Source organism: Falco naumanni, chromosome Z (assembly GCF_017639655.2).
Source record: "Falco naumanni isolate bFalNau1 chromosome Z, bFalNau1.pat, whole genome shotgun sequence".
NCBI lineage: Eukaryota > Metazoa > Chordata > Aves > Falconiformes > Falconidae > Falco > Falco naumanni.
Genome location: NC_054080.1, coordinates 12,729,249 through 12,753,186, shown reverse-complemented (window position 1 = coordinate 12,753,186; position 23,938 = coordinate 12,729,249). Strand labels below are relative to the sequence as shown.

The window sequence follows — 23,938 nt, the reverse complement described above, 5'->3', positions numbered from 1 at the left end:
CTGACCTGGGTGTCCGCAGGGCTGTTGCTCTCATACTCCTTCCTCTCCCCCTGCTGCTTCTGTTTACTTTTTTCTTTTTTTTTTTTAAACCCTTTCTCAAATATATTATCACAGAGGGTTCAGCTTTGGCCAGCAGCTGGTGTCTCTTGGAGCTGGCTGTCACTGGCTCAGTCTGATGTGGTAGTAGTTTCTCATGGAATCTGACCCCCAGCACCACCCCACACCAAACCTTCCCATGTAAACCTGATACACTGACAAGAGGCAGTGCGGGACTGTGAGGGCACCAGACGTAGCAGTAGCCTAGCCATGGCATGGAGTCTCTGCTCTTCATCTGAGGCGATAACTTGTATACAGACTGCTACAGCTGTGAGTCTTCCGCAGTCAGAAGACCAAGCACAAAGCTAAGGCAGGAAGAAGAGTCTTAGAAGGAGCTCTGGAGAGGCAGTGGGCATGGTACTCGGTTTAGCTGTGCTGACGTTGAACCATACTGTGGCATCCTTATTTTCGATGGAGGTTTCACACAGATGAGAAGTATACCCAGCCAGGTGCCTCCAGATCTGGTAAGGGTCAACTGGATGAGTTAGAGGAACTTGCGGGGAAAAAAACTCTTCTGGAGATGTTGAGGAAGTGCATCCATGTGAAATGTGATTTTTCTTCTGGAAAGGGAAAGATGGTCCAAGTTGGTAGAGAAGAGGTGGTGAAGAGTGCATGGGAGCTATGTGAAGCCTCGGCTCTAGCTGCAGCTGGTAAAGACAAATCTGTGACAGATGCAGGTCTCCAGAAGGTGGCAGTGACTGTCTATGTTAATACATACACTTAGACACACACTGGCTGTGGGGATGCCTTGTGCTTTTCCCTCTAACAGCACTGCTGTCATGGTAGTACCTCTAGGTAATGGGCTAGAGGAGAATGCATGGGGGGTGGGTTCCTGCTATCCGTGTGGCACCATCTGCCTGGCCTCCTGGAACTTGAGCATCGAGGGTGGGGTGGATGTGGCAGAGGTGTGAACAGACTGTAGTGGAGTGGAGAAGTGTGGGTCCAACTGTATCCACAGAGGAAGAGTTTTAGACCAAGTATGGTTCATCTCCCTTTCACCTGAGTCAGTCGATGGCATTTCCTCAGGGAAGCAATCAAGTCTGGTTTTTCACTTCACATCTGTTTTTAGTTCCTCTGGGAGAGGAGCCTGGGGGAAGAGCAATGGCTGGCACCACGAACAGTCCTCAGAACTGTGAGGCCTGCCGATAAGGGAAATGCAGTGGTTAGTTTTAGCACCACCTAGCAGGATGGCCCCAGAGGCTTTCAGCTAACCAGGAAGCAGAGCCCGTGTTCAGATAGTGATGAGGAGCTGAGGATATGGGCAGGAGGAGTCTCCCCATGCTGCAGGTAATAGCCAGCAGCAAGCTAAGCTGTGAGGGAGGGATGTATTTGGAGCTGATGCTGGGGGGGGCTGGGGTGTGAGCGATTAACAGCTACAGTCAGGGGACATGGGAATAAGGTGAGGGCAAAGGATCTGAGGTATGTTTTGCTTGCTTCGATACAGGCTGCATCACAGGTACACCTCTGATGCTGGGGGGGTTTAAAGTTGGATTTGATTCAGCTGGAAAATGGGTCAAATGAGAATGGATGCTGTGGCTGGGCCATGTTGACCTGACCCATCCTGTGGACACCTGTCCTGGATGACCATGAGAGAAGCTCAGCAGACATCAATGAACTCCAGGAATAGCTCCTTGGTATCAGCAACCCACAGCTCTTTGCAGCGATTTCCAGGGCTCCCTGAGGCCACCCTTGGTGTGGCAGGCCATGGTGAGCTCCTCAAGGCTGTTCCCCACTGTGTCCTGAGCTCAGGCAGGTTATTTCCACCAGCCCCAGAACAGGAGACAAAATTTGCAATATTTATTACTGGAACACCTCTAACCTAGAGCCTGTTTCATTTTGCACAAGCAAGCATAAGGCATCAAGTGGTTAAACCACTACTCTAGAAGTAATGATACGTATAAATAAAGAGCTGTTTAGTCAACAGATGATGAAGCCTGCAGCTGTTTACGTTTAAGATTATGAAATAAACTCTTCCTCTTGCTCTCATACATTACATCCTCAATGAATTGGGACCCTAAACAGTCTCAGAAATCCCACTGTCAAGCCTACTTCCTAAGTAAGTGTAACGTACTTAGGTAGTGGAACAGATACAGCCACGTGGACTGAGGAAAAGCAGCACAAAAAGACCAGAGGTGGCTATCAGCACAGCCCCAGCTGCAGGCCCTGCAACCTAGGCAGAGCCTTTTCACCTTTGCAGATGCATGCAATGGAGGACCGATGCAGCTGCTGAGGACCTAGCCCCAGGCAACATCTTGCACACCTGACAGCCACTGGGGCCACCAAGAGCTCACTCTTTCCCGGAAAACCTTTAGGCTCAGCTGCAGAGTGATAATGTTAGAAGAAGGGTGTCGGCAGCCGGTATTTGCCACTCACAGGCCTTGTGCAACTGGCTGGAGGATTGGCTTCACCTCCACAGCGCTACGAGTGCTCTGCCTAAAAGCACACATGATCATGTATTGGCAAAAAGGGCCTGTCCCAGCAGCACATCGCTGCGCCTTTGCTGGGCGTTGGCACCTTGTTCAACTTCATTACACCGACTGTACTCATAGAGTTAGCTGCTTCTCTAGAGGGGAAAAATACAGAGGGTTTTTGTGAACTTCATCCTTCCTTGTGCTACCAACACTCACTCCCATGACTGTCAAGGAAAAAAGAAAACAAACTATGTTTTTAATACTCCCTTTTTGTTTTCATCAACACTGTGGAAAAATTCAGCTGTCTCTCCATAGGCTTTAGAACTTGAGAGGACAACCAGGCTCACAGTGAGAAACTACTGCAAGACCTCTAGACAGTGGCAGACAATAAGGGATATTACTGTCATTACTCACATGCTTCCAGTGTTTCCAGTGTGTAATAAAGAACTTGGATTTTCGGGAGGAAATAGCTACCTTCCCCAGTGAAGCTGAGAGGTTCAGGGTGTAGTTTGGTTTTACAAAAAAGTTATATTGTGAGCATAAAACAGCCTTGCAAAATCAGCTACAATTCATGAAGTATGAAATCTATACACAGTGAGGGGAGCTTACAGGTCAGTATTTTATGAGAAAGCAGGCCAAGCCGGGATTATTCTGACTGACATCTTTATGCAGCTCATTAAGGCCACTTGGGATCCCTCTTCACAGATCGATAATGAGACCTAAAAACTACCAAGAAGTCCTCCACAGTCATTGAAGATGGATCACCTTCAATGCCCGTCTGTATCCCCTGGTAACAGGTGCTTGTTCTGGCTTTTTCAAAATATCTAAGGTATTTATTGTTGCTAATCTCTTTGTCTCCTTCGCTTGGTGCCGTGTGGGTCCTGGACACCAATTTAGCATGGCTAGGGCAAGCATATTGATCTCACCTTCCAGGAAAGCCAGGGTGAACAGGATGGCAAAATCAACTCCAGACTTGGACACCGGTGGCCAAATTACTCAAGGAAATAAGCAGCCTATCTATATCACCTGTACTGTGAGACCTGCTGGGATAAGTAAGTGCTTGTAATATTTTAGCCACTCTGTGTTAACCACAAGGTAGTGGAGGACATTCCACAAACAGGACTATAACACAAGGAAAGCATCCATTAACAGAGTTATTATTTCTTCCCATAATCTCAGAATAACTGAGATATGTGCATTTCCTGATGAAAGGGGGGGGGGGGGAGGAAGCTGGGAACCCCCCAGGTGGTGGTAGCCTGTTCTTTGCTCCTCAATATTAGTTAAAAGTCCCTCTGGGGCAGGTTCTGGGCCAAACCAGTGGTTAAACATGAGTCATGAGATGTGCCATCTGCTGGCAAAGCCTTTAGAATTGTTTTTCCTTTCTACAAGCCAACTCGTGGAAAGGTTCAAGCTACTATTAAATTTGTTACAGTTCTGATGAAGGTCAGCAGATTTAAGGCACTTTTTTGTGGAGCTTTGAGTAGCAGCTTTTAAGTTCTTCAAGAGCAAAGCAACTGGCATATACTTAACCCCTACTAGCCCAATTATTAACAGAAGTTATCATCACCAAACATCCAGCAAAAAGTCTGAAAAATACCTTTCAATCGGTGAGTTAAAAACACTTAACAGAATCGCATTCTCCACCAGTCTCCCAGGAACATGTAATCTTCAGACATTTACAATGGCTTTTCCAAGACTTTCTCCCTTTAACATTCCAATGAAAGCCATTGGCACGTTCTCAGATCCTTCAGTAACTTGTTCATGGCACTTTCACTTTGCCCTGTCAAAAGTAAGACAGGAAATCGCTGAGTTTTCATTCCCCAGATGCCTAGTTTTTACCATCTTCTGGGGACTAAATTGCAACCAGGTTTTCTCCAGCTTGTACGTTTCATCTGAAACATGCAAGCTGGCATGCACCAGGGTAACTAAAACTAGGTAGGCTGTTGTGAGGATCAGCTTTTGTTGCACAGCTTTCTACTTGGAGTCATAACAAGGAGCAAAAGTCACTGCTATAAAAACACACCAAGACAGATACAGTGCTACTTGATCCCCAAAGAATGGATAGGTAGGGGATTATTGCCACAAAGCCAGACCTGTCTCTACCTGTAGGGAAGTATGGAACTGCAAACCCAAATGGTCACAAGCTGAGCCATCCCAAATCCCCATGTTTGTAAAAGCTAGAGCCTCTTAGCCTTTAGTGTTCACACCCACAAGCTTTTCACAGCCATGAATCAAGTGTTAAACTCGGCATCCATTTAGAAAAATAAAATTTCAGAAATTCCCCATTAAGTCCCTTTAAAGCCCAGCTCTCAATTCCATAAAAACATCCATTCTTGTCAGTAATTTCAGCACACCACTACAATGGGAATCCTTGCTCATACCACAAATAGAAGGAGACTTCTGAATGAGAAATAGAGGCACTGCTCTAAATATGACTCTTCATTGCCAGAGAAGTGTTTTGAATTACTCCGGAAGCATCTTTTTTCAAAGCCTACATGTCTTCAGGAATATATCTAAGTCCACAAGGCAAAGTCCAAACAAAGCAGAAGGGATCAGGCATGTTCACTATGGTTTGAGTGACCCCAAAAGGCTCAAAAATTCAATCGGGTGGAAGCAAAGTATCACACTGGGACCTCACCTCAACAGTTAGGACAAGAGAACGCTTGCAAAGAGGAAAGCTGTGATGTGAGTACACCTTACATAAAACTACCCCTTCCTCCCTTATCTCCACAACCCATTTTAGCAGCGCTTTCAGACTTTCCTCCCAGCAGTTATTCCAGTGGGTCACAATAAACCCTTCCATTCAAAGGTCTTTGAAGATCACTGGAACCTGCATGGAAGGCCCTGCAAGAGAAAGGAACCATCACACCATCTGTAATATCAGTTTCATTTAAAATAAGACCCAATGTATAAAGTGATATTTTAGCCAGTAAAGACTGCTGAATCACTGTTCCAGCCAGAAGCAACTGCTGTTTTTTCCAAACAGAATTTCCAGAGCAAAAACCCAAGGATTCATGGACAGACAGCCACCCAGGGAAACAAAGGCCTGATCCATAAGGCTGTGGGACCAAACACCCAACAATTCTGAAAACAGTTTCATTTAGAAGTGGCCTGAGCTTCACCTGAGGGGCTTTAGTTGAATCCTGGAAATCCTATTTTGACAGCTTGTTTGATAGCCTGCCAAGCTCTCATGCTCTTCCTAAATCTCAAAAAAAAGTTATACACATTAAAAAACAGCTCCCTCAATCACAAAAATGTGTGATAGACTCCCCACTCTCAAAAGCCTGTCCCATTTTCAAACTAATGTGGGAGTCCAAAGCCAGTCAGTTGTCAAAGAGAATTCAGACCTCCCATTCCTTCTAGAAGGCAAATCCGGAAAACTTGGCGCTATTGAAAGTCAATAATTCATCTCAGCCACACTTCCCAGCAGTTCCACCAGTAGCTGAAATCTTAGGGGAAAAAAAACCCCAAAGCCTAAGATGCCTCATCTAAAAACCCAAGGGAAATCCATCCTCTCATCTGAAAGTACATACTGCGTAAATGGCATCATGCCACCGCACCTGTCTTCTACTGATCTGTATCTGCTCAGAGCCCTGGGGAGTGCTGTTTTCAGTAGTTCAGTCTCCTTCATTTCTAATCAGCTGATGTTCTCCATCTGATATGAGTGTGCACAACGGAGGATGAGTGCATGCACACACAGGGAGTGTGGTCACACTCCCACTGTCCCAGAGCAGCGGCAGCGGTTAGTCACCCAAACGTACACACGTACATATATTCAAACGGCATATGGAAACAACCAATAAAATGTCAAGAGACACCTATTACGTCTTTCTTTCTGCCATCACTGAACAGGAAATAAATTTAGTCACAGGAAAGCAGGCACAGCGTCATAGTACTGAGAGATGGCTCCACAGACTGCAATCCTTCCATTTCTTCCTCTGGTTGATAGCAGTACTGGCAAATTCTCCACCCACCTACAAGAACAAGAGCATATGCAGTGTTACAGACAATAAAGTGTGGCATTGACCGCCAGAACCTGCCAACCTTGCACTGTTGCACCAACAGGTTCAATCAAGAGGTGAAGAGGTGAGTTCCACTACTCCAAAGACTTGGTGGTTGCAGAAACACTTACACTTAGTCAACACCTGTGAGGGCTAGATCTCACTGTTCTAAAAATTAGTTATGGACACAGGGAATCAGTCTGAATTCCAAATCTGCTTCTTCACAAAGCTTGGATTGGAAACACTGGGCAGGACTTGCCCTTAGTTCCCTTCTCCTAAGAAGCACCCACCACCTCTGCTTTTCCCTCACAGCGTTCTGCACTTTTACCTCTTCACACCATGCTGATGTCAAGTTTTTACTTAATGATTCTCTTTTTCCAAATAGAGACACGCTTGTGCTCAGAAGCTTTTAATGGAGAAAAGCTGTGAGAAAATTTACTGCTGTGGAGAGCTCTGCACAAAAATTGGAAGTGAGAAGGAAGGGAATGGATGTGATCATAAAACCTATTTAAGACCTTAGCAGCACAGGACATGAATTTTGGAAGGGTAAGGCACAGCAACAAGGAGTTCCTGCTGCAGGGGCAAGCGCTTTGCCCTGGCACCGTGTGTTCACATTGATTGTCAGGGCAAGGCAAGTGTGTTGCAATCCACACAGAACTACAGTGCCATCGCCCATGGGTTGTTGAAAGACCTATTAAAGGGGTGATGATGGATGCCCTTTAAACCAAGTAGCTAACCAGAGAATTTTAGGCCAGTGTCTCAGCTAATACCCCTGCGCTAGGTGTTATATTATCGGGTATAATGCATACATTAGTTGTACTAGAAAATTCAAAAAGCCAGCACTTGTGTACTGGCTTGAGGGTGAACTGACACCGTTTGACTGCATCCGTACTGTTAAACTCTCTTAGCCTCCAAATCAGGATGATCACATTCAAACAGCCTGTTGAGAACAGCCCGCAGTCCCCATAAACCCCAGCCGTACTTAGGAGAGCTCAGAAGCCACTCCTCCAATTTTACAAGTGTGCCTCGCAACTGCTGTGTTTACAGGGACTGGTGTAGCCACCTAGGTCAGGTAAGGTGGGGCTGTCCACACTCAGCCCCTTCCAGCAACAGCAGAGAACTGCCTGTGGTCCAAGGTGGGGCTGGGAGCGGACTGGAGCTCTCTCTGTTCAGCATCAGGTAAAAGTTCACTGTGACCCTCACCTCCATGGTCAAAGGATTATGACAGACCAGGGATTCATGACAGTGTGTGTCATACTTTCCAGAGAGTGAAGGTGAGATTCTCTCTCTCTCCATTCACAAACAAGGCCAACAGTCCAGCTTTGCCTTTGCACCTTTGTTCTGCTACTGCCCAAGTCAGCTGCAGAAGTAAGTGTGGGAAGCGAACAGGAGAGCAGCACACTTATGGAGGCCATTTCTCAGCTAGATGGTACTCCATAATAAGTTCCTGGTGTAGTCTTCATTTAGATATATACAGTACTGAGTTCCTGCTATAGCTTAAGGAAAATGACGGTCTACTCAGGGCAGGACCCTCTCTCTGAACTCACATTGTCAAGGAAACTGTCAGAGCCATCAGAATCTTTATGCAGTGCTTCATCCAGAGATGTAACAGTCTTGCAATTAAAGGCTTATTCTTTTCAGATAAGCAACCTTGTCATCTCAGCTAGCACAGCCAACCACTTTGCAACCCTGCAAGGAAAGAGGAAAAACATTTCCAAATAACCCCTCACAACACAGGCTGACACTTGGAGAGTGCTGCACCCTTAGAGTACTCACCACACAAGTTTCTGAGCTCTAGGAAACATTTAACTAGCTTTGCTATGACATCAGCAGCTTGTCCCATCTCAAGACCTTACAGTAAGGCATGCCTTCAGGATGCTTACCCTCCTGATCACCCATGACCTTGTTCCCCTGTCTCCCAGGCGAGCCTTCTGAGGAGCAAGTATGAGCAATTCAAGCCACTCACCCCAGTTTTAGCAATCTGCCCCACCGCAGGGCCCACAGCGCCAGCTGCAGCATTAACCAGCACCGTCTCTCCTGGCTTCATCTTGCAGACCTCCAGCAGACCAAAACATGCTGTGAAGAAAGGAATAAAAGTGAGGAATAAAAGATACCAGACACAGAGATGCAACTTGACCACACTGAATTAAAATATCGTCACAACCAGAACAAGATTCAGTTTTTCTGATTCTTTATAAAATAAAAAAATTAACCCAAACTTCTTAATCTGGCTTTTTTACAGTCATCCCAGAAAAAAAAACCAGATACACTACTGGGAAACAGTATGTTATGGCAGAAGTCTGCTTTAGGTGAAAACAGCTTTCTAGCTGGAAGGAGAAACACATAGAACTCTAAGGTGACAAGTCAGTTACATACTGGAAAAAAGAGTAAATGCAAGCTAGACAGAGGTCAGTAGCCAGCTGGCATCTATCAGATTGAGGCAAAGATTAAATGACACTCATCACAAATCAAAGCTAGCAGAAAAATGGTGGCAAAACCTTGCTGAACTGATGGACACGCTGCTCCTGGAGACTGGATGAACGGTAATCGGTTTTAGGAACCACTGAAGCTCAGCTCAGGCATGTTTCACTGAGAGCATAAGTACTGAATGACATCAGGCTTGCAGGCATCTGCAAGCTTCCTGAAGCGATTTGATCGACTGGAACAGAATCCAAACAAACTTTTCTTCTAACTTCTAAATTCAAGCTTAGAGCTTCCCACGTGGTCCAAACTGAAAGGGTGAACTGAATCCATCTAGCAGCTGTCTGGGAAAAGATGCATGAAATTTGAGAAGTTCTACATCACACACAATATTGCAATTGTTTTGAAAGCCTTCCATGTCAACAAGACTGACCAAGTCCAGATCTCCTAATACAACCTACAGAGAAAGAGAGAAGAAACATAAGAAGATGACAAACACTGCAGCAGAGAGCAGGAATTCTGAAGCACTGCAGCTGTGTCTGCTGCAGTGCAATTTAAAGGACATCTATTTTTGTCACAATACGACAGCTGTCTTTTGCCATTTGGGGGGCAATTCTGGAAATATGGTGACAGCAGAAGACCCCAATCAGGAAAAGCAGACTACTTCAGGTGCAGTGAAGTCTGAGTCTTTCTACTGAGGTTAATTCAGATTAAACTGGATTCTTTCCAGCCCCTCCTGGATTCTCTTCCTATCTTATTACAACTTCTGAAGCAGAATGATAACATAAATTCGGTCATGGAGAGAAACCCTCCAAGACTGGATTTGAAGTTTTAGAAGACAGGCAGTCTTTATTACAGCGCTGGGAGCACGGGGGAATGTTTCCCCCAAGCGTGCTCTGCCAGTTACTCGAGGATACACGTTATTCGCAGCAGAGTACCTGCACATTCCTAGTACATTACATACGCATTTCCACTCACACACAGGACTGGTTACGAGTTGCTCGCCTCTAATGCGAAGCGGCGTGCACCCTCCGATAGCGCTGCTGGAGTTTGTCACCACCTGCACGTGCTCCCCCGGCCGGGGTTTGCCCTCCCTCGGGGGGGCTCTTTGGGTCGGAGGTCACGATCTCCCACCACCACAGCTGCCTTTGTCCCACTTTCAACCAGCTTTCTGTGGGTCGCAGCGCTCCATCAGCCTGTCTCCTCTTGCAGCCAGACCTCCCTCCCTCCCTCCCTCGGAGGCTTCTTTCTGCAGAGCTTCAGATAACGGCACTCTTCTCGCCATCCACTGTCTTTCTCGTCCTTCCCCGGGCTCGCTCCCTTGATGGGAAGTCCCTTCATCTGTCACTTTTAACAGCTTTAGAGGGGGGGGGTCAGATTGCCCCAAACCTTAGGCACAGGTTTGTTTAACATACAGCTAAACGCTGGATCAGAGTTTTGTAATTCAGGAGTTCAGACATCTTGTCCCTCATATGGCAAAAGTCTTTCAACGTAATCCTGAACAGATGGAAAGGTTAAGGCCTTTTGCTGAGCCAGCAACCTTCCCTTAACAGAATACTTTGGCATAAATGCACATACAGTGGTATCTACACAGTGGCATCATTCAGCTCCCCACCGCCACCACCACCTTTTTTCTTGAGGCTTTGAATTTTTTCAAAATCAAAAGCCTCACTTAGATCAGATAACTGTAATATTACGTCATGTTACAGCATGGTTTTCCGGGGAGGTGCCATTTAACATAGCTACATGCTATGAACAATACTACAATGATTGTTATAACAATTACAGTTTGCAAGAGGTTAGCTAGCCATCTTCTTATTAACCACCCACCTAATTCTTGAAGCAGCTCATTAAGCCAGATTCCTTCTGCTGTTTCCTATAATTCTCATCTGGCCTTTGCAAAACTTTGCATCTCCTCAAGATGTTCCTGGAGACCCTCGGTGTCATGTGAGATATGTGAACAACAGTGTTCGGTGTCTACTTTTAAGTACTCACATACTCCATGTTCTTTGGCTAGTAATAAATTTAACACCATCTGATTCTCTAAAGTATTTTTGGTATTTGCTTGTACTTGTTTATCTATCAGTTTGAATGCTCTTTCAGTTGCTTTAGCTAGTGTTTCAACTTGCCGTGTGAAACTTTCTAGCAAGTATCTATTCTCCAGTGCCATTAAGCCCAGTAAAATCAAGTTCTCAAGTCCCCAGATCACTAGTACCAAAGTGGAGGGTCCATGCTATGGCTCTTCTGCATTTTGAGCTCCTTTAATTTTTCCCCAATATTTAGATTTGACTGATTTCTCTCTCCATGTGGGGCACAAGGTCAGTAAACCTAAGGTTACTGGTCGAGTTATTTTTGTAAGCTCTGGTCTAGTTGTCCAATATCCATCTCCACTTGCCCATACTAAAAGTCTTGGAGCAGAGAGTGCTAGGGAACAAGATTTTTGTTGATTTTGATTTTGCTTACAGGTATTCATTATGCAGAATCCCTCTTGAAAAATCATAGTTTTGCTTTATTAATAACCTTAGTGCAGTTCCATTCCAGCAGGGTCACACTATACATGGTTTAAAACACCATTGAACATACGAGATGCACTTTATTGCCCTTCAGTTTGTTTAGACCATGTTTTGGGGACCTCTAAGTTTTCACATCCTGGCAGGCTGATTTTACTTCCTTTGGTAGTCTTTTCTATACAGAATTTTAAGTTGCACTGTATCAGTGCTTCCTGAAGCGATTCCTAAATCTAGGGGTTGTGAATTGAGCAGAGACTCACCAGTTCCTGGTGAAAACAGAGTTTTATTTCCTTTGATCAATGGATCTTGAAGGACTTTGCTTCCTTGCTGTTGACACTGGCCCCTTCTGTCAAGAAAATAAGATACCGCAGCTTTGCAGGCCTTGTCGGTGACATTATCTACCCATTCAAAATTGAACACTGCAAGGTGCTGGGTCTCCCACAGCCTGAGGTACAGGAACGCAAGCAGTGATGCTAGTCAGATTTCTTATTCTTCCGAACCCTTGCACCAGTTTCCTAACCAAATTTTCCTGTGTTTCACTTAGGCTTACTCTGATCAATAGCAGGATGAACAAAACTTGTTAGTAACTACTTAAATAGAAAACACTATGCTGTGCTACAAATGCCTATACCTATTGATTTAACAATTTATATATAATTCTCTGTTGTCTCATTGAACTTTATTCATTAATCCTGTTTCGTTATTTTATGCATTTGAGAGGGGCCAGCTGTTCTGCTGTCCATGATGGAGCTAGTTGAATTCTTAAATAATGTATCCAGGGTCCTTTGCCCCAAACCTTGACTGCTATACAGGTCGTTAAAAGCATTTGATATGGTCCTTTCCACTTTTCTGTCAGAGGTTCCGCATTCCATGACTTGATATACACCTAATCTCCAGGCTGGAAAGGATGAGCTAGTGTATTGAGTTCTAAGGGTCTACTTGTTGTCATGTACTTCTGACGTTCCTGCAAAACATTCCCTAAAGACACTAATAAGTTTTCAAAGTTAATTCCCCCATTATATGAATATCACAAGGTGTATGTGAAGCCTGATAGGGCTGTCTATACAATTCCTATGGGCTCAAATTACCCTTCCCTTAAGGCTGGTTTCTTATTCTTAATAATGCCAGAGGCAGTGCCTGAACCCAAGTCATAGATGTTCCCCAACAAATTTTTCCTAGTTGTTGTTTAAGAGTGCAGTGCATACGCTCCACTTTACTGCTAGATTGTGATCTGTATGGAGTGTGGTAGTCCCAGGTTATGAACAAAATTTTACTCAACTGTTTTATGATTCCAGCCAATAAAATGGGACCCATTAGCTGATGACGTTCCTAAAGGTATACCAAACCTGTGAATAATTTCTTTTAACAGGATTTTAGCTACCTCCCTTGCCTTGTTGGTTCAACAAGGGAAAGCTTCGGGTCATCCAGTGAAGGTATTGAGTAAAACCAAAATGTATCAATATCCTTCTCTTCTGGGTAATTCAGTGAAATCTATTTGTCAATAGTCTCCAGGAGAATTTCCTACCTTAATCACCACAATGATCAGCTTACTAGTAGTATTTGGATTGTTTCTAAGACATATTTCACACCTCCCTGTAATGGATCTGATAATCTCTGCCATGGCTCTATTTATAATTGTCTTCCAGAGGTTTTTCACTAAATTTCGAGTTCCTCAGTGTATGTTCTTATGCATGTCTTGGGCTATCTCTCTCATTACTATAGGTGAAACAATTGTTCTGTGGCTGTAACTGCCCATTCCTTTACCCATTCTTTGGCCTGCAACTTAGTTACTAACTTACTATCCTTTTTATCATATTTTAACAGTGCATCTGGCAGGACTATTTCCTTTTCAGGTAATAGATTCAGGATACCTTTTTCTGCAGCTGCCTTTGCAGCCATATCTGCCAATTGGTTTCCTAATTGCAGAGAAGTTTTACCTGCTTGATGTGTTTTGCAATGCATAATTGCAACTGCCACTGGTTTTGGAATGCTCTTTAATAATTCCTGGATCTGAGGTGCATGTTTGATCACAGTTCCTTGAGCAGATAATAGTCCTCTGTCTTTCTTAAATAGGTTCACTCCAAAGGCATACTATGAATCTGTCCGTACGTGGGATCATTTCCCTTCGCTCAGGTCCAGTGCCCTGGTAAGGACAATCATTTCGGCTTCCGGAGCAGAGACCTCTGGGGGTAAAGCTTGTGATTCTGTTACCTTGTCAATGGTAGTTACAGCATATCCAGGTAATTGCTTTCCCTCTTGGACGTAGCTGCTGCCATCAGTATACAGCTCCCAATCTGGTTCTTCTAATGGAGCGGCCTTGAGACCTGGTCAGCTGGAGTAGGCTTCCTCTAATAGTCTGCAAACAACCAAGTTCTGGGGTTCCTTCCGTGTGGTCAGCCGAAAGAAATACAGCAGGGTTAATAACTGAAGTAGTTTTAAGACGTATGTCATTTTGTTCCACTAATACCACCTGATATTTTAACATTCAGCTAGGGGCCAGCCAATGTCCTCCTTTTTGTTCTGCTACCGTGATTACCACATGTGGTACATACACAGTAATCTTCTGCCCCATGGGGAACTTATGGGCCTCCTGAATCACTAGTACAGCTGCTGTTACTGCTTTAAGGCATCCAGGCCATCTCGAGATCACATAATGCAGCTGTTTGGAGAAATAAGCTACAGCTCGCCGCTGAGGCCCTAAAAATCGCGCCAGAACTCCCCAGGCAATACCTTTTCTCTCATGGGTAAAAAGTTCAAAAACTCTTTGCTAATTCAGGTAATCCCAATGTGGGGGCCTCCACCAGAGCTCACTTCAGCCACTTGAAAACAGCTTTTCCATCCTCTTCTGTCCAGTCGGTATACCCACTGCGGGAAGGTTCCAACAGCTCCTGCAGAGGGGTCACGAACAACCCGTGATTTGCTGTCTGAAGGCGACACCACCTGCCCACGCCGAGAAATGCCCGCAACTGCTTGAGAGCTTTAGGCTCCAGGAGGTGGCAAACAGCCTCTTCCTGTTCAGATCCCAATTGACCTTTCAGGATTTCAAACCCCAAATACATAACTGAATCCTGGATAATTTGAGCCTTATCCTTTGACACTTGATACCCACTATTTCCCAAGGAATTAAAAGGTTTAGAGTCAGGGAAAGACACGGCTCCCTAGTTTCTGCTGCGATCAGAGTATCGTCCGCGGATTGTAGCACTGTTCCCTGATTGTTTTCTTTTCTCCAAATTTCTAACACTTTTGCCAATTGATTTCCAAAGATTGTTGGGCTATTTTTAAAGCCTTGTGGTAAAACTGTCCAAATGTATTGCATTTTCCTTCTTCTTTCTGGGTTATCCCATTCAAAAGTAAAAAGCTCCTGACTTCCCATGTCCAGGGCAATACAGAGACAGGTAGCCTTTAAATCTAAAACTGTAAACCATCCCTGTTCCCCTGTAAGGGCTGTTAACAATGTGTACAGATTTGCTACTACAGGGTAAATGTCTTGAGTTATTTGATTTATTGCTCTTAAATCCTGCACCAATTGGTAATTTTTACTGTTGGCCTTTTTGAACGGCAAAATAGGGCTGCTGTACGTCAACTTGCATTCCACCAACAATTTGTACTTCAAGAATTTCTGAATTATCAGTACCAACCCATTCCTAACTTCTAGTTTTAGGGGATATCATTTAATTCTTACCAGGGATGATCCAGGCTTTAAGTCAATCCTTACTGCTTTTGCCCTTTTGTATTTTCCTAGGACCTCTCCAGCCCATGCAATAGGAATCACAGCATCTTCAGCCTCCCGGGCTATCTTGTTCCTTTCAGGGGACATATCCTGTAACAACAAAGCTGCTGCCTCAAGATATTTAGTTTCTAGAATTAAAATTTCTATTTCCCCCCTTTTAAATCAGATTTCTCCTTCCAGTCTTTCAAGTAGATCTCTCCCTAGTAATGGTTTTGGAGAATCTGGAAAATATAAAAACTGATGAGTAACCCGCTGTTTTCCCAACTTCATTGTTAAAGGTTTAAAAACTGGCTATTTCACAGGTCCCTGGCGCACCAACAATGTTTATGTTCTTATGGCTTAGATCCCCTTCTAAAGTGTTCAGAACAGAGTAAGTAGCCCCAGTATCTACCAAAACCTCAATTTCTTGATTTCCCAGAAGCAGAGGTTCTTCTGGGAGAGACTCCTCCAGTTCCCCTCATTCCTGGCTTACTGGGAGCAAGGTTGCAGAGGGGGTCCGACTCTTAAGAGGACACTTCTGTTTCCAGTGTCCACCCCTTTTGCACTATGCGCATTGATTACCACCTAGCCAAGACCCAGGCCAGGGGCTGCCTCTTGGTGGCCCACCCTGTCCAAGGCCCCTTCCTCTGATCCTAGTATTTTCCTCCAATACCACCACCAGTCTAGTATTTACTCTTTCCTTTCGACCGTCTCTATTTCTATATGCAATCCAAGCAACATGCAACAACCTTCCCCAATCTCGAGCATCATTTCCTTGTCATTTTTTAAATTTTCTTCTAATATCACCTGAGGACTGCCCCACAAATAGAGGGACTAATTGACTTTGTCCCTCTTCCGATTCAGGGTCAATATTTGTATATTTGCAGGTTACCTCCTTCATTCTATTCAGGAAATCTGTGGGGACTCTTTCCTATCTTGCCTAACCTCACGTAATTTAGACATGTTTATTGCCTTAGGCACAGCATTTCAAATTCCAAACAAAATCCATTTCTGATATTGAGTCAAAATTTGCCTGAGTCTGTTAATATTCTAGTTCCAGTTCAGATCAACAGAAGGCAAATGATGCTCCACAGTTCCTTGTAAGGTTCCTGAGTTAACCTGAGCTTCCACATGTATTGTAGCTGCTCGATGAGTCATCTCCTTCTCAGTACTACCAAACAAAACCTGCATTATCACTTCTATACTCTTCCAGTCTGGATCCTGTGTTTTAACCATCATTTCAAACACACTAGCCACTTTCTTGGAGTCACCCACGTAATTTCCAGCGGTTGCTTACTGGTTATCCAAGTCTGTTATTGAAAATGGGACCCTGACTGTAACGGGTCCTTCACTTCCCACAGCCTGGCACAAGGGAGCCTGTGTAACTTCTGTTTGGCCCATGTTCGACCTGCTACTGGGCTAAAACCTTCTGCCCCCAGCCCTTATCCACTCTCCTGATTACTACCCATTAGTGTTTCCCTGCTTCGCCAGGCCCATCATCTCTAGGTCTAAAATGTCTCTCAGGAGCATTCATTGATTCAGTATCATCCTCCTCCTCTTGTTCATATAAACATCTCTGTCCTATCCAACAAGCAGAACAGCACCTTTCCAAAGACCTGTTCTTATCCTCTTCCAAAGCTAAGACAAAAGGATCACTGGGAGCTAAATTTATACCATGCTCTTCTTGCCATTCAGGGTGGTTCTTTAAAGTGAAAAACAAATCAGCATATATATAAAACTTCATCTGACTTCATTTCTCGCCTTAAAAACAGCATCAGCTATAACATTGTATTATACTTCCAAGTGCCGTTCATTGGCCATTTTTCCTTGTCATCCAGTTTATACAACGGCCACCACTGCCTACAGTATTTAAGTAGGTTGCTTTTAGTTAACATTTCCCCCAGAGCAATCCCCTGTTTGTTTCCAGTGTCCCAAAATATATCCCAATGGAGATTTGTGTAAAATACGCCTTTTAGACTGACGGGTGCCCATTTTCTTTTATTGTGCTTAAAATTTTATAACAATATACATGTATATAAATATATTCAGATGCTCAGAGTGCACTATATGAGACAGAAATATATATATATATATATATATACACTTATGTATGTCAGGCAGAAATTTTACCAGACAGATTATTTCCAGGAGAGCCCTCAATAACCCAGCTCAGTGGGGTTTTCAGCGCGCCTTATGGGCAGGTATCCCAGCCCAGAAATAATGCCCTACATCTTACCAGGGAACTTTGCTTTGGAGCCTTTGGTCCGGGGATCAGAGGTCTTCCCTGAGAATCCCTAACAATCGGTGCCAGCTGGAATTCCTGTGATCCCACAGATCCACTGATGCTCAATAGCAGTGTCCCATCTGGGTCACCAGAAAATGAAACCATAGTGTTGTTCATGGAGAGAAACCCTCTAAGACTGGATTTGAAGTTTTAGAAGACAGGCAGTCTTTATTACAGCGCTGGGAGCACGGGGGAATGTTTCCCCCAAGCGTGCTCTGCCAGTTACTCGAGGATACACGTTATACGCAGCAGAGTACCTGCACATTCCTAGTACATTACATACGCATTTCCACTCACACACAGGACTGGTTACGAGTTGCTCGCCTCTAATGCGAAGCGGCGTGCACCCTCCGATAGCGCTGCTGGAGTTTGTCACCACCTGCACGTGCTCCCCCGGCCGGGGTTTGCCCTCCCTCGGGGGGGCTCTTTGGGTCAGAGGTCACGATCTCCCACCACCACAGCTGCCTTTGTCCCACTTTCAACCAGCTTTCTGTGGGTCGCAGCGCTCCATCAGCCTGTCTCCTCTTGCAGCCAGACCTCCCTCCCTCCCTCCCTCCCTCCCTCCCTCCCTCCCTCCCTCCCTCCCTCCCTCCCTCCCTCCCTCCCTCCCTCGGAGGCTTCTTTCTGCAGAGCTTCAGATAACGGCACTCTTCTCGCCATCCACTGTCTTTCTCGTCCTTCCCCGGGCTCGCTCCCTTGATGGGAAGTCCCTTCATCTGTCACTTTTAACAGCTTTAGAGGGGGGGGTCAGATTGCCCCAAACCTTAGGCACAGGTTTGTTTAACATACAGCTAAACGCTGAATCAGAGTTTTGTAATTCAGGAGTTCAGACATCTTGTCCCTCATATGGCAAAAGTCTTTCAACGTAATCCTGAACAGGTGGAAAGGTTAAGGCCTTTTGCTGAGCCAGCAACCTTCCCTTGACAGAATACTTTGGCATAAATGCACATACAGTGGTATCTACACAGTGGCATCAAGAGGCACCATAATGTCCAAGGCAAATCTCTGATCTAGAGGATGGGCCAAACTTCAGGCCCTCCACAGGGTAAGGGCATTCAGAAGCACACTTTTTTTTATCAGAGTGACCAGACAACACGCTGGTGGAATGAGATGAGGGGAGAAAGGTCATACAGGTAGGCAGAAACATCCTGCACAGCAAAATCCAGGGGATAGTTGCCTTTGCATCTCGAAACTCACCCTGGCATGCCAACCATCCCAACGGTCAGAGATTTGGGGAGTGATTCCAGCCAACTGGAAGGAAGGAGTTGTAGGTCTTTCCCATCAGAGATGAAACGAGTCCTCCAGCCACAACAAAGGCCCCCACGGTGAAAGCAGGATTCTTGCTCTTTACAATCTTGTTTAAAAGAAGAAACAAACAACAAAAAAATAATAATACCTTGTCAGAGACAAACTATTACTGGCTCTTTCCTCCTTTATTCCTGTTGCCCTGTGGTGCAGGGGAAAAGAAGTATTTCATGTCAGGACATCTAGCCCATACCTACAGATGCTGAAGGCTTCAGATGTCTTTTCTAGAATGTCTACAATCTCCCATCACCAGGGGGATATTTGACAAGATGATTCTAGACTCAGCCCAGCCCACAACAAATCCAATGCTCCCACATGGATGCTGACTTTTTTTTTACTAACACTGGTCTGGTATGAATTCAGGCTAGGTTTCTGTGAGTTAGAAGGCAGGAAAGGGGATGTGGTATTAAAGGGTGGAAAAGAAGGAAGTCACAGTTAGGTTGTAACAAGCAGTTCCCTTCTCAGACACCTGCACCTCATTTAAATGTAATTTAATGTAATTTAAATGTAAATTAAATGAAGATTCTGAAGATGGAACCTCTTGAGGTAACAAAACCAGACAGAAAGCAGTATCTAAGAATAGGGAGAAGTTCATACTAGCCGTGTCTCTATTCCAGATGAAAATTCAACTCTCTTAGTCCAACAGGAAAACTACATCGGGAAGGGGTAGGTAAGCAGCTTTGAAATGGTGGAAACAGTTGGCCTTTGTTCAGAAGACTTGGTTGGTTGTTCATTTTTCCCAACTCTCAGTGTTACTGCAGGGAAACACAAGAGTCAAAGGCCACAGATGTTTCTGGGAAGAAACCTGGAGGCAGCACGGCAGGGACAAGCTGAAAAAGGCAAACATCTGTGTGGCTAAATTACCACAACCTCAGGAAAGGATAGATTTAAGGTTAGATAACTGTTTGGCTAGAGCTGTATCTTAGGTGATGATGAGGTATTCTCAACTGGAGTAGGCAGCATGCATGGTTTAGGGCATGCAATTACTAGCACATCAGATTTTAAAATATGAAGCTGACATGGCAAGTAAAATAGTCAGACCTTCATACCTCTGCTTGTAAAAATTTCTTTTATTATTGCCAAAAATAACATATAGTTTGTATCAGAGGACTTAATGCTCTCCAAGAAGGCAAAGAGGCTCTTAGGGAAAAACACATTCTAACCAATTACAGATAAGAATACAGAATTGCGTGAGTATGTAAACTCAAGCCAAGAATAGTCAGTGCAGGCTGCAGATGTCTCAAATGTCAGTACATTCCTTTCAGATCTGCGTGTGTATGGATAACCAGAACTGAAGCTCTTATCTGGCAAGCTGTCTGCCTATCATTATGTCCCCTTCCTTCATGTCTCTTTGACTGTAAGATCTGTAACACAGGCAGAGACGGTTTACTGTAAGCAACTTTAATGTTGTTCCAGATACACTATGAAGTAGTAGCTGACCTGGAAAGACAGCATAAATAGTGATCTTGAACAGATTGCAAAGAGCTTGCCATTGTAATGACATACCTGGATGCTTCCCCTAGCCAGCTACTTGAGCATCCTGTCTTGACCAAATACACACAGTAGCACTAATCTTCCCAGCATGGTCCACCACTACAAGAAGGCTGAGACTTCAGAGAACTATCTCTGACACCAATGTCCACCAGGCTTCTTCAAACTATCCTGTCTCCCTGTGCTTGAACTACCACCTACCCATTAATATGGGCATATCAGCAATTTCCTACTCGGAATATGTATCCTTACATACAAGCAGCTACTGCAACAGGGCTGCAGTCTCATTTGACCCCATCGCACTCCAGTGGAAGAAACATGACAAGGAACAACAGCATGGTCCAAGAAAAGTCTAGGGCTGCAGCACTGTTATCCCAATGCCTGGCTAAATCTGGCACAGCTCCATACTGGAAGTCTTGTAATTTACACAAGTTTTATCAAAAGCAGACAAAGGCACCAGGGACTCTGGCATCAGGGGGTGCTCCCAGTACGTGTTGTTTTGAGGTTTAAGTGGGGGTTCAAATGAGGTATCTTAGCCAGCAATTTAAAAAGAAGAAAAATACCTCATGTAAGTATCAACACTGAGAAACACCTATTTAAGCAGCAACTCTGCAACAAAAGACAAGGCAAATTCCTGGGCATTAGCAGTGCAGTAAAGCATAGTTTCCACAAGTCAGTCTTTCAACAAAAGCAACAGGAATTCCTGACAGCTCAAAACCCCTATATTCCATCATCCTTTAGGGAAAAAACTACCAGAAGCCACTACCGTGTTCATCAGCTTTGTCTGGATCATTGCTGTGCTGTTACAGAAGACACTTTCTGTAGTGTCTCTTTAGGAGGCTAGCTTCTTCTCAACCCCATTTTTCTTTACCTGTCTCCTCTCTCCCCAGAAGGCTCAAGAGGCCAGGCCCTATAAGCAAGTCACTAACTTACTTCGACCCACATATAAAATGCCTTCACATGGTTCAGCCAGCAGAGGGCGGTAAGAAACCTTGCCACCGGTCGAATAAAAACACAACTGTGGCTGCTGTAACAAAGCATTAGGCTCTTTTCTAGGCAGCCTAATCCACCTTTACTGTCTCTAATACCACTACTTCTTGTGAAAGACACCGCTAAACAAATTTTAATTTAAATTCTCATTCACGCAGCAGTTTCAGCTGTTCATCTCCACCTAAAAATACTTTCCATTGCCTGTGCTGCAGCGGTCTAGCTAATACAAGCTAGAAATATATTCAGATATAAATATTTTCCCATTATTCAGAGTAAGCAGGAAGCATAATCAAGGCAATGTAACATAACAAGAAAGGCCATCTCCTTTAAAAGTGTTGCTCTAATATGAAGTTATGCCTTTTCTTGTAGTAGGAATTAAAATGGGAAGGAGGAAATGACTCCATGCTTTTAAATACCCACAGGCATGAAATATTTAAGTGCATCTGAACACTATAGAAGTGCACATGCTACACAAACACTTGAAAGTATATATATGAAGAAATCACCTTTCAAACCTTTAAGCTGTAAACAGAACTAGTACTTTAATGCAATTTCTTTGGCACACCTGCTAAACCGGAGTAGATTTTGTAAAGGACGAGTGGTGGGGTGAGGTTCAAGACAGCATGGCATTGAATGCCCATGTGAAGTCAAAAATCAAGGTTCATTCTTCTATCAACAACTCTTGCATATAATAGCTTACCATATTCCCTACCCTTTTCAAAAGAGAGGAACACAGGATGTGCATTTCTTTCTCTTTTTATTCATTCTCTCTTGCTGTCACAACAGGTCAAATATAACAGACAAGCAGTGGGGTAAAAAAAATAGATGTTGAATATGGATAGCAGTCTTGACTCGTTGCTTCTTAAAATGAAAGACTGACTTCATTGCCAAAGCTTCCAAGATGCAGGCTCACTCCCACCCCAGTCATTCTCCTCTCCCCTGGCACTATCCTCAATACCTTCCCTATCAGCATGGAAAACTCCGATGAAAACCTACTTCCAGAGGCTGATGTCTTGCCCAGCTTTCTCCAAAGGATGAAGTATATGAAAAGGATGAAGTATATGAAAAGCTCTCACCAGTGAAGCATGTTTGGGTTTTACTACAGTTACCTTGTTTCCTCTGTCATGGTTCACATCTCTCTTTCTAAATTAAACAAATTCTGTTTCCTTGTGGCGGTCAGTTTCAGGGGCCTATTGCTTCGGCAATTTTCTCCAGTAAGCTTTATTTGCAAACACATTCTAATGCCTTTGCTACCGAGCACCATGTGTGACTAGGCACTGTGAGACTGTGAAAAGCATGCTGCAGCTGTTGCTGCTTGAGTTAGAAGAGCTCAGACGCTGTTTCTAAGGGTATTATTGGAAGTCAAGTGCCTTAAAACCCAGCAAACCCATCAGCACACACGTTCCTAAGCAATCGCCTTTCTCTGCCTAAGGTGCATGGCTTGTCACAAGCTGTGCTAACCCATTTTTGAAAATCCAAGCCAGAGAAACATACAAACAGTTCTACAGACGGACAGCCATTCATCATCAATCAACAAACGCTGGAAAAAAAAACAGGTGGCACTCCTCTCACCTCCATCCTTTAGGTTTGACAGCTCTATCTTTTCCAAGGTCAAAGTCACTGGTTTTGGGGAAACCCTCAAAATGCTTCTTCAGAACCCACACCTTGGCATTCACCATCCTGCACAGCAAACAGCACAGCCAAAGAGCGCCTGTCAAAGAGATGCCCAACAGTGCTGGGCTGCTCATGAGGGCTAGTTTAGATTTCACAAAGCAGAATGGTATCTTGATAACATGCCATCACACAAGACAGCCTTTGCTTGCACCCTGTGGCAGTATTGCCAGATCAAGAAAACATTTGAAAAGTCCTTTCGTTGTCCAAACAACCCACAGCTTCCTACCACCTGCCGGACTGCCCTGCCTGCTGGCAGCAAGCCCTGGCGTGTGAAGTCAGCCCCAGGAAGATGTACAGCTCCCACTCTAAAGAAACTGAAGAGGGAAAATTTACTAGTTTAAGGAGATAAAAAAAAATCCTGGAAGGAAAAAAACCCAAACACTTAAACTTACTCTTGTGTCCCAGTTACATGGGATGAGTACTGAACCTGAACTTCGACAGGTTTTTTTACAGTGCAAGTGAGAAATACAAAGGAAAGAAAGACCTTTTTTTGTGACACCCTGTATGCTGAAAGAAAACGCTTCTCCAGTTGCCAAGCTAAGGGCTTGGAGCTCGGAGCATATCGTCACCAGCATTTTCCATACAGGATGGAAACAAATAAATTACTTGCATTTGTTTTACCCTTACAGACCCTTTTTCCTTCCTATAACCAAGCACATGAAAAAGGCCAAAGAAAAATAAGTTTATACTTAGAGCAGGCTGGTGGGAAACCGTGTCTTCTGCTGACAAGGTCAGTCAATAACCTTCTGCATTTGACTCAGTGGCTGGAGTCCTCCAGCCACACAGACCTCCTAAAAGGTGAAGATACCTGCTTTTATCAACAGAGCAGGTACTGCCTTCAGTCCACTTCCCCAGGAGCAAGTGTAAACCCCTAGTAAACTTAGTACAGAGCACACCCAATGTGATTCACCTTTCTCCTATTAAGATCTGCGATCATCCACGCAGAGCACTCAGCTCTGCCCAGCCATTTGCATAGGAATGCGCTACAATATGCCAAACCAAATACAACTAAACCCCACAGTTCTAGAAACCACAAAATACCAGAG

General features: G+C 44.4%; 1 protein-coding gene across 1 annotated transcript; it reads right to left on the bottom strand.

Moving 5' to 3' along the window:
* Window positions 1-1,485: 1,485 nt before the first annotated feature.
* PTGR1 (prostaglandin reductase 1) lies at window positions 1,486-23,555 on the bottom strand. Its single transcript, XM_040580828.1, is given in 14 exon segments — window positions 1,486-4,280; window positions 5,215-5,354; window positions 6,381-6,436; window positions 6,438-6,481; window positions 8,056-8,137; window positions 8,139-8,197; window positions 8,475-8,584; window positions 8,770-8,777; window positions 18,630-18,741; window positions 18,744-18,787; window positions 20,042-20,101; window positions 20,792-20,837; window positions 22,791-22,827; window positions 22,829-23,555. Coding segments are annotated over 14 exon segments (1,041 nt in total). The 5' UTR covers window positions 22,967-23,555; the 3' UTR covers window positions 1,486-4,175.
* Window positions 23,556-23,938: the final 383 nt, after the last annotated feature.